Consider the following 11,318-nt stretch of genomic DNA (forward strand, 5'->3'; position numbering starts at 1 on the left):
TTTCTTTCTTTCTTTCTTTCTTTCTTTCTTTCTTTCTTTCTTTCTTTCTCTCTCTCTCTCTCTCTCTCTCTCTTTCTCTCTTTCTTTCTTTTCAATGTTTACTTATTTTTGAAAGAGAGAGAGTGGGGGCACATGTGTGAGCAAGGGAGGGGTCAAGAGAGAGGGGGACAGAGGATCTGAAGCAAGCTCTGTGCTGACAGCAGACAGCCCGATGCGGGTCGTGAACTCACGAACCATGAGATCATGACCTGAGCCAAACTCGGACGCTTAACTGACTGAGCCACCACAGCACCCCACGTTAGCCACATTTCAAGTGCTCGACAGCCACATGTCCAGCACAGCTCACATCTACGACGTTTCCATCTTCACAGAAAGTTGTACTGGACAGGACAGTTCTAGACTCTTTTCTAGGTAGATGTTCCCACACACATATAAACTTTTTTGTTTCTTACGTAAAAGTGTAAGATTAAAGAATATACATATTATCTTACCATCAGCTTGAGTCACTTCATATACACCTATATTAGTAACAACTTCATAATCCATTTTATGAAGTCATTTAAGTACTTGATCTAACATTCCCCACACTGAGCACTTAGGTGGTTTCCAACTGTCCTGTTGTTACAAGGGGGTTGGAAGGAACGTGTCTAAGGCTAAATCTTTGCATGTGGCCTTCATGACTTCCTTTGAATAAGTCCCCTTGCGTGGAATTGCTGGATAAAAGGCATGCTCTCACTTTCACTCTACTCTCCTGCGGTCTGCCCCACTGGGCCTTGAGATGTTCCCCCTGGGGACACCACACCTGTCGCTCCACCAATTTAGATTGCTTTACCGTCACAGGTGCCTGCCCGGCCTCCTGGACTTTGGCTGGGACAATCGTGTCTTGCATAGCTCTGTCCGTCCCGGCTGTGCCCACCACAGGGCACTCTTACTGCTTGAAAAACCTCTTTTGGATGATTTCCATCTTTACCTTTTCATTTTGTAGTCCGTCTCGGGCACCAACTTCCACAATTTTCACTTGCTTTGGGAAAGTATCCGCAGAAGAGGTGCTGACCTTTGGTTTAAAAGAGGAAACAGAAAGTAACCAGAGGAGATTGTCCCAAGTCCCCAGGGGGACAGATTTAAAAGAATGGATCCACCTTCACTGAGACAAGAAGCAGTATTTCTCACTGAACAGTAAATATTTCTCACATTTGGTTCATTTTGGAATTGAGGACAAAAAGAACAAAAATGTTTCACTGAGGAATGGGCAAGAGATTCATGCTCCTAGTAAAAGTCCATTTCCAACTGTCTGTCAGCGGAGCATTTAGGTTGTTTCTTACACAAACCTATTTGCCCCTCCTAAACTTAGAAGTCCCCAAACAGAACTGTTTAAATTCTCCTGAAGCCCCATCTGACTTCACGCTTTCTCAGTAAAAATCATCACATACATTCTACTGCTTAAGCCAGAAACTTGACTCATCCCCTGACCCCACTCACCGTGGGCTAGAAGGTTATCATTTGGCTCCTGCTAATCCCAGTGAACCCATTACTTGTTCCCACTGCCCCACCTTCCCCAGTGGGGTAACTACACTGCAGTCCCAATGGCCTTCCTCCCACAGCAGGGCCTCGAGGGTTACTGTTCCCTCTGCCCAGAATGCTCGTCCACATCTGGCTCCTTCTCACCTTTCAGCCAGATGAGCCTCTTCTGACCACTCTTTGTAAAGCTGCCAATCCCCTCACCCTCATCATTTTCCGTATCAAAACAGTAATTCCTTCAGAGCACTGCAAATAATGCCTACTCAATGTTTCCCCCAGTAGAATATAAGCTCTATGAGGCTCGGTCTCGACCTCCACTCCATCCCTTGTGTTTGGCACTGTGCTTGGCACACAAAGCAGGCACTCATTAAAAAGTTACTGATACAACAAATAAATGCATGAAGGGGCATAGCTGCCCCAGAGGAGGGCAATTACTAGGTATGGGGAGTAGTTAGTCTTAGACTTCGTGGGGTTGGGGGATAGAGGAGGACTTGTTCTGTTAGTCATAGGCTGGGTGATGACAAGGAAGGGGCTTGAGGGGAGAGGACACCAACAGCTGAACACATTAAAAAAAGTCCTTGAGTCTCCTCCATTTAAAGTCTGCCCCAAATCTTCCTCTCCTTACCACCAAGTAATACGAGGCTTTTCTCCCCTCTCTCCTCTGTTTTTTTTTTTTTTAATTTTTTTTAATGTTTATTTATTTTTGAGACAGAGAGAGACAGCATGAATGGGAGAGGGGCAGAGAGAGAGGGAGACACAGAATCAGAAGCAGGCTCCAGGCTCTGAGCCATCAGCCCAGAGCCTGACGTGGGGCTCGAACTCACAAACCGTGAGATCGTGACCTGAGCTGAAGTCGGACGCTCAACCGACTGAGCCACCCAGGCGCCCCTCTCCTCTGTTCTTCTTAATACTACAACCCTTCAAATTCACTTCATGTTACCATAATTAATCTGGATAAACATACTGCAATGAGGCCGCGGGAGAGAAGTGCATTGGGTAATCTGCTGAGGATCGCCAACTCCTGAAACCCTTAAGGAAGGAAACATTCCCTGCTATGAATCAGCTAGAACTTGAACAACTCACCTGAACTGGCCTTGCTTTTAGTCAGAGACTAAGGCGATGAGCCATTGAATTTCATGAAGTCAATAGGCTAGGTTGGAAGGTCTCTGCAAGTTGAATGCCACTACAACAGGGATGTTCAGCCTATGCTAGTCCATTGCCCTAAATTGATCCCATTGGAATGTAAGCTGCATGAGGCAGGGACTTTGCTTTATCCATTGCCGTATTTCCAAGGCCCTGGGACATATACGGGTTTGGCAAATAACTGCTGGATGTTGTTGAAATCACGCAAGACCCGCTTCCAATGTCCTTTTATTAGAAAAGAACAGACTCAATTCCACTTCCTTCCCCATCACAACTCTTCACATAATAAAATAATAATTCACATTTATTAAGCATTTAATATTTGCCAGGCACTCATCAGCGCCTTTTACACATTAACCCATACCATCCTCTCAACCTCATTAGGTCGGCCTATTACAATCTCCTTTTTCCTGTGAAAAAGGTGAAGCCCAGAGATTAAATAACTCTCCCAAGGTCATATGGTTAGCTGACCCACTGATCGATATCTGACCCTGGCAATGTAGACATACAACGCTTGCTCTTAACCCCTAGGCCACATTGGCTCTTTGCCACTTTTCTGTCTCCACACCCCCCCCCCCCCCCCGCGTCTTCTACTTGTCTTGATTAATCACCCAGTTCATTCCCTCCGTACAGCTCTGCCCAGAGATGATCTCCTCTAACCACAGAAGTCCTGGGCCGAGCCTCCCAAGCTACAGCATACCGATACCAACAGTTAATAACAACTAAAGTCCAACGCTAACTTCAGGATCAGTACCGCATTGAGTACCTCCATGGCAGGGACTATCATCATCTCAACTCCGTACAGGAAGAAGCAGCCTCAGAAAGATTAGCCAAAATCACACAGCTAGCAAGTGAAGAAGTCTGACCTTGAACCATCTGCTTCTGCTATCAACCCTATGCTAGTAACCCCACGAAGGGCCTATTACCACCACGTCATCACACCAGGAATTTTTTTTTCACAGCACGTTGATACCCACCATCTCATTTAATTTTATTTTTCAAGTTGGAAGTACCATCTCTACGCATTAATAATGGGTAGCGATGGGTGGCCTAGTAGACATTAGAGTGGTTTTCCCAGGGGCCCACTGCCAAGACAGTGTCATTTTCCCCACCTTACTCTTCTAACTCTTCCTAAACAATCTAAGGCAAAAATAACACAACTGACTTATCCCTTACTATGACCTAAAACAATGTCAAATGCTTTACCTACATTTTTCTTCCACTCCAAAGAACCCTGAGGTAATGTTTACCCAAGTTATAGACGAGAAAACGGAGGTTTAGAGAGTAAATAATTGTCACTCAATTTAGAAAGGGGCAGAACCACTGGGCACCAGAGCTCTAACTCTAACCAAAACAATTTATTCAACCCCTTATTCAACTAGGTCTCCGACACTTTCCCTCCACTCACTGAGCAGGAACATCAGGCTCGAATATGCCCAAAGTACGATTCCAAGGGAATCACAAATAGTCTTACGCGATCCCAGTCCTACTTGGCACGCTAGGATGGCTCTCCAAGCGTCCCCAAATGCAACCAGAGCTGGCAATGCCGGCGGAGGGAGGGCGAGGGCCTTGCTTTCTCCGCTCGGAACTGGAAGGGTATTCGTGATTTTCGCCACTGAGAAGCCTGGCAAGGTCGGAAGCTCGGAGGGACGAGGTGCTAGGGTCGCCGGGAAGAGGCCCAGATCTCCATGACCCGGGCAAATCGTTCCCTATCTCCGGGCCTCAGTTTCCCTGTGCCCCTCAAGGGATTTGGGCGGGACAAAGACGATCCATGACTCCAAGGCCCTCCTCCCGACGGTGGCCTGAGGAGCTGTCCGGCTTCGGCTCTCAAAGAGCAGCCGCCACGGGCCAGGGCCCCGAACCCGATCGTCACGGTGCCTGCAGGGCCACCCCTCGGCGGGCCGGGGCACTTACAGCCCGGAGAGACGCCAAAACCATCAGTCTCCGCGGCAGGACCTTCCTCATTGTCGCCATCTTGGCCCAGCTTCCCCCGCGGACCTCGGCTGAGTCTCACGTGACCGCCAGCCGCCAGGTGGGCGTGCCCCTGCCTTTGGGGCGGGGCTTCGGGTGCGGCGGAATGACACCCTCAGCTGACCCTGTTTCCAGTTTGTTTTTCTTTCTTCTGGCCTGCTGTTCCTTATCCATTACGTTTTCTGAGTGCCTTCTACTTGCCATGGCGAAGTGAGGCTAGGACTATAAAGATGAACAAAAATTAATCAAGGGGTTTGGAGTCTGGGAGCTGTAGGAAGACATTAATAATCACATAAATAGTTGCATAATTACTACCTTTAGCAGTAATCACGAATACCCTTCCAGTTCCGAGTGGAAAGTAATAAGATGAAGCATTACTATTTGCCATGCTCAGGTCTGAGTTCTTTGCACGTATTAACTCTTTCATCACGACCTCCCGGACTCAAATGCAGGCAGTCAGTGAGAGAGACAGAGTGCGCGTGAGCATGAAACATCCTTTGATTTCACACCTTGAGAATGAGTAAGATTTATCCAGGTAAAGAGGACACAAGAAAAGCTTTCCAGAGAGCAAACCATATGCAAAGGCCCTGGGGCAAAGAAATTGAATGCTTAGAACAGTGTTTTCCAAAATGCATGTTGTACCCCATTAATGGGTCATAACGTTAATCTAGCAGGTGCCAACTTTTTTAAAAAATAGAAAAAATTGGAGAAAATAGTAGTAAAGCTAAGTACTGCTTTGCAAATCTTTTGTTTGTTCTTACATATGTCAACTAGGTTACAATGTAAATTAAATTTCTTACTGTAGGCTGTAATTTAGAAATGTTTGAAAAACACTGTTTTAGAGAGATAAGAAGGCCGGAATGACCGCAGAGCAAGGATGGGACTTTCTACTAAGATGGGAGAGATTGACAGGGACCATACCACTGGCTTTGGAGAACACATTAACAGCTATCCTAATAACAATGCATTTGATGGGTTTTAAGCAGAGAGAGATGATCAAATTTCCATTTAGTGAAAAGTCACTGTGGCTACTGGGTGGGTGGTATCCAGCTGGTAAATGCATTAACTGGCAGTCCTACGGGAGTCAGAGAAGGCACTGTCCCTGCCATCAGGGGGCTCAGATTTTAGCCAGGGAAAGAACATGACCTGATAAGTGTTCTGTTATGCTTCCATAGTACCAAAAATTTCCTCAGCACCAAAAACTACTCCCAGAGTTCTCAAACCTGCAGCTAACGGACAGAATCAGACCTCAAAATACTAGCACGGCATTTAATTTATTTTAAAATATTTATTTAGGGGCGCCTGGGTGGCTCAGTTGGTTAAGCATCCGACTTCGGCTCAGGTCACGATCTCACTGTCCATGAGTTCGAGCCCCGCGTCAGGCTCTGTGCTGACTGCTCAGAGCCCAGAGCCTGTTTCAGATTCTGTGTCTCCCTCCCTCTCTGACCCTCCCCTGTTCGTGCTCTGTCTCTCTCTGTCTCAAAAATAAATAAAACGTTAAAAAATTTTAAAAAATAAAAATAAAAATAAAATAAAATATTTATTTATGATTTTCATGACTGTTATGACATATTTATTTTTGACTTTCAGGAATTGTGCACTGAAAACTATGAACAAACTGTAAACAATTCCTGAAATTAAAGAAGACAGAAATAGATGGAAAGGTATCTCATGTACATGAATTGGAAGACAATATTGTTAAGATGTCAGTATTATCCAAAGTGATCTGCAGATTCCGTGCAATCCCTATTAAAATCTCAATGATGTTTTTTGAAGAAATAGAAACATTCATCCTAAAATTCATGTGGAACCTCCAGGGGCCCCGAATAGCCAAAACAATCTTGGAAAAAAAAAGCACAAAGTTGGAAGACTGACACTTTCTGATTTCAAAACTTACTATATTAATAAAAACAGTGTGGTACTGGCATAAAGGAAGACATAGAGATCAGTAGAATAGAATAGAGAACCAAGAAAGAAACCCTTGTATATATGGTCATATAATTTTCAACAAGGATGCCAAGATCATTCAGTGGGGAAAAGGACAGTCTTTTCAATAAATGATGCTGGGAAAATTGGATATCCACATCGGAAAGAACAAAATTGGACCCTTACTTCACACCATATACAAAAGTAACTCAAAATGGATCAAAAATCTACACGTAAGAGCTAAAACTACAAAACTCTTTGAAGAAAACATAGAGGAAAAGCTTCATGACATTTGAGTTGGCAATGATTTCTTGAGTATGGCACCAAAATCATAGGCAGCAAAAGGAAAAACAGAGAAATTGGACTTCATCACTTTTGTGCATCAAAGAATACCATCAAGAATGAAATAATAACCCACAAAATGGGACAAAATATTTGAAAATCATATATCTGATAAGTGCTTAATATCCAGAATATTCAAAGAACTCCTAAAATTCAAGAACAAATAAACATCTCAAAAATGGCAAGAATGTGGGGCGCCTGGGTGGCACAGTCGGTTAACCGTCCGACTTCAGCCAGGTCACGATCTCACGGTCCATGAGTTCGAGCCCCGCGTCGGGCTCTGGGCTGATAGCTCGGAGCCTGGAGCCTGTTTCCGATTCTGTGTCTCCCTCTCTCTCTGCCCCTCCCCCGTTCATGCTCTGTCTCTCTCTGTCCCAAAAATAAATAAACGTTGAAAAAAAAATGGCAAGAATGTGAATAGACATTCCTCCTAGGAAGATGGTGTTTGCCAAAGTAGAGTGGTTACCAGAAGCTGAGGGGAGAAGGATATGAGGCATTATTGTTTAATGGGTACAGAGTCCCAGTTTGAGAAGATGAAAACATTCTGAAGATGAATAGTGGAGATGATTGCACAACAATGTGCCTTAATGCCTCTGAACTGTATACTCAAAAGGGTTAAAATAGTAAATTTTATGTTGTGTACGTTTTACCTTAATAAAAAAGTGCACACATGCTCACCATACGATGACTGTTCTTCGGCAAAGCATGCCATTGCCAGTTCCTGTCCCCACCCCTCCTAATTATTATCACAGATAGTCTGATTCACTCATTCCCTGTCTGTTTCCTGAAAGCACTTGTTAGTAAATTCTGCAAATGTAAATTACTTACAAGCCCAGCTCTTAGGTGAATGCCTAAAGGGCATTGACTTTAATTGATTCCTCACTGTGGTGTCCACAATACTAGGTACATGGCTGGCACTAAATACTTACTGAATGAGTAATACTAGCAAATGTACTTGAGTCTGCTCGGGGTCACTCTCAGTTGGAATCGTATTTTAACTCAAATATGAGAGAGGAAAAAAAAAACAGAAAAAAACACCAAGTAAGTAGAGTGAAGAATAAAATAAAAGGTACAAATTTGAATGAAAGAGGGAAGAAGTTACAACTGAGAGAGGATCATCCAATCAGAAAAAAAAAAAAAAAAAAGGAAACTGGCTCTTTGAGACTAAAAACAGTGCCAACGCCATATGACCACACTGATTAAAAAAAAAAAAAGAAACACGAATAAAACAAGAGGACAGAATTAAAGACACTGCACTGTTGAGTTTCCAAATTTATGGACAATAAATCTGAAGACTTGGTTGAAATGGATTTCCTAGAAAATTATAACTTTCAAAAGTGGCTCAAAAATAAAATCATCTTCACATCCATAGAATGGCTATAATCGGGACCGCTGGGTGGCTCAGTCGGTTGAGTGTCTGACTTCGGCTCAGGTCATGATCTCACAGTTTGTGGGTTCGAGCCCCACCTCAGGCTCTGTGCTGACCTCTTGCTCAGAGCCTGGAGCCTGCTTCAGATTCTGTGTCTCCTTCTCTCTCTGCCCCTCCCCCCTCACGCTTTGTCTCACTCTGTTTCTCAAAAATAAAGAAATGTCAAAAAAAATTTTTTTTCAAATAAAATAGAATGGCTATAATCAAAAATACAGAAAAAAAAAAGACAGATAATAGCAAGTGTTGATGAGGACAGGAAGAAACTGGAACTTTCGTAGATGGCCCGTGGGAATGCAGAACGGTACAAAGCACCCTGGAAAAGTTTGTCTGTTCCTCTAAAAGCTAAACACAGAATTACTATATGATCCAGCAATTCCACTCCTAGTTACGCATCCAAAATGAATGAAACACAGGAAGTCAAAGAGATAACTTGCATGTCAATGTTTATAGCAGCATATTCACTGTAGTCAAAAGGTCTAAGCAATCCAAATGTCCATCAATTGGTGAATGGATAAAAAGAATGTGGTATACACATACAGTGGAACATTTTCCAACCTTAAAAAGGAATGAAGTTTTGATACAGGCTGTACTATGAATAAACCTTGAAATACTATGCCAAGTGAAATAAGCCAGTAACCGAAGACAAATATGATTCTACTTACATGAAGTATCTAGGAAATTCACAGAGACTGAAAGTAGAATAGAGATAACCAGGGACCGGGGGCACCTGAGTGGCTCAGTCAGTTGACTTTCAGACTCTATTTTGGCTCAGGTCATGTTCTCACAGTTTGTAGCATCAGGCCCTACATTGGGCTCTGCGCTGACAGCGAGAAGCCTGCTTGGAATTCTCTCTCTCTCTCTTCCTCTCTCTCTGCCCCTCCCCTATTTATGCCCCTCTCTCAAATAAATAAACATTAAAAAAAAAAACAAAAACAGGGGCTGGAGGAGTGGGGATGAGAGGGATGGGGACTTATTGCTTCAAGGTTTCAGAGTTTCTGTTTGGAATAATAAAAATCTTAGAAATAGTAGTTGCACAACACTGAGGAAGTACTAAAAGTCACTGAGGATTATACGCTTAAAAATGGTTGACGGAATACTATGTGGCAATGAGAAAGAATGAAATATGGCCTTTTGTAGCAACGTGGATGGAACTGGAGAGTGTTATGGTCACTGAAATAAGTCACACAGAGAAAGACAGATACCATATATTTTCACTCTTATGTGGATCCTGAGAAACTTAACAGAAGACCGTGGGGGAGGGGAAAACAAAAAAAGGTTAGAGACGGAGGGAGCCAAAACATAAGACACCCTTAAAAACTGAGAACAAACTGAGGGTTGATGGGGGGTGGGAGGGAGGGGAGGGTGGATGATGGGTATTGAGGAGGGCACCTGTTGGGATGAGCACTGGGTGTTGTATGGACACCAATTTGACAATAAATTTCATATTAAAAAAATGGTTGAAATGATGAATTTTATGTTATATATATATATATTCATAATAAAAAAAGTTAGAAAAAGAGTTACCATATGAACCAACAATTCCACTCTAGGTATATATGTAAGAGAAATAAAAACATATGTCCAGGGCGCCTGGGTGGCTCAGTCGGTTAAGCGTCCAACTTCGGCTCAGGTCATGATCTCACAGCTTGTGAGTTCGAGCCCCGCGTCGGGCTCTGTGCTGACAGCTCAGAGCCTGGAGCCTGCTTCGGATTCTGTGTCTCTCTCTCTCTCCACCCCTCTCCTCCTCACATTCTGTCTCTCTCTCTCTCTCAAAAATAAACATTAAAAAATTTTTCTTTAAAAACCATATGTCCATTAAAAAAAGTTGTGCATAACTGTACGAAGCAGCCTATTCATAATTAGCCAAAAAAGTGAAAGTAACCCAAATGCCCATTAAGTGATAAATAGACAAACAAATGTGGGGGAGGGGCATGAAGACAACAGAGTATTATTCAGCCATAAAAAGAAAGTTCTGATATGTGTTATAACATGGATCAACCCTGAAAAAACTAGGCTAAGTGAAAGAAGCCGGACCCAAAAGACCACATATTGTATGGTTTCATTTATACGAGGTACCTAGAACACGTCAATTCATAGAGAGAAAGTAGATTAGTGGTTACCTAGGGCTGGGAGAGTACTGAAGGGATATGGGAGTGCCAACTTTTAAAAGGTATGGAGAGGTGGGGTGCCTGGGTGGCTCAGTCGGTTGAGCGTCCGACTTCAGCTCAGGTCATGATCTCACTGTCCATGAGTTCCAGCCCTGCATCGGGATCTGTGCCGACAGCTCAGAGCCTGGAGCCTGCTTCAGATTCTGTGTCTCCTTGTCTCTCTGCACCTCCCCTGCTCACACTCTGTCTCTCTCTCTCTCTCTCAAAAATAAATAAACATTATAAAAAAAAAAAAAAAAGTATGGAGGAGTGCCTGAGTGTTAGGTTATGATCTCACAGTTTGTGAGTTTGAGCCCTGCTTGGGGCTCTGTGCTGACAGCTCAGAGCCTGGAGCCTGCTTTGGATTCTGTGTCTCCTCTCTCTGCCCCTCCCCCACTTGTGCTCTGTCTCTCCTATCAACAATACATAAATGTAAAAAAAAATTTTTTTTAAAGGTGTGGAGTTTCTTTTGGGGGTGATAAAAATGTTCTAAAATGGATTGTAGTGATGTTTGGACAACTCTGTAAATATACTAAAGACCACTGAGTTGTCCATTTAAAAAAAATTTTTTTAATGTTTATTTATTTTTGAGACAGAGAGAGACAGAGCATGAACGGGGGAGGGTCAGAGAGAGAGGGAGACACAGAATCCAAAGCAGGCTCCAGGCTCTGAGCGGTCAGCACAGAGCCCGACACGGGGCTCGAACTCACAGACCGTGAGATCATGACCTGAGCCGAAGTCGGATGCTTAACCAACTGAGCCACCCAGGCGCCCCTGAGTTGTCCATTTAAAAAAAAATTTTTTTTTTCAACGTTTATTTATTTTTGGGACAGAGAGAGACA

At 43.5% G+C, this 11,318-nt stretch overlaps 1 protein-coding gene across 1 annotated transcript in view; it reads right to left on the reverse strand.

The window, feature by feature from the left end:
• HMGCL (3-hydroxy-3-methylglutaryl-CoA lyase) overlaps nucleotides 1-4,699 on the reverse strand; it is a 16,314-nt gene extending 11,615 nt beyond the window's left edge. Inside the window, exons 1-2 of the mRNA XM_040464780.1 lie at nucleotides 4,576-4,699; nucleotides 971-1,054 (exon numbers count right to left, since the gene is read on the reverse strand). Coding sequence (XP_040320714.1) covers nucleotides 971-1,054; nucleotides 4,576-4,635 — 144 coding nt within the window. The 5' untranslated portion in view covers nucleotides 4,636-4,699. The remainder of the gene's footprint in view (nucleotides 1-970; nucleotides 1,055-4,575) is intronic.
• Nucleotides 4,700-11,318: the final 6,619 nt, after the last annotated feature.

The sequence above is a fragment of the Herpailurus yagouaroundi genome, unplaced genomic scaffold (assembly GCF_014898765.1).
Source record: "Herpailurus yagouaroundi ecotype Mexico unplaced genomic scaffold, PumYag 77, whole genome shotgun sequence".
Classification (NCBI taxonomy): Eukaryota; Metazoa; Chordata; class Mammalia; order Carnivora; family Felidae; genus Herpailurus; species Herpailurus yagouaroundi.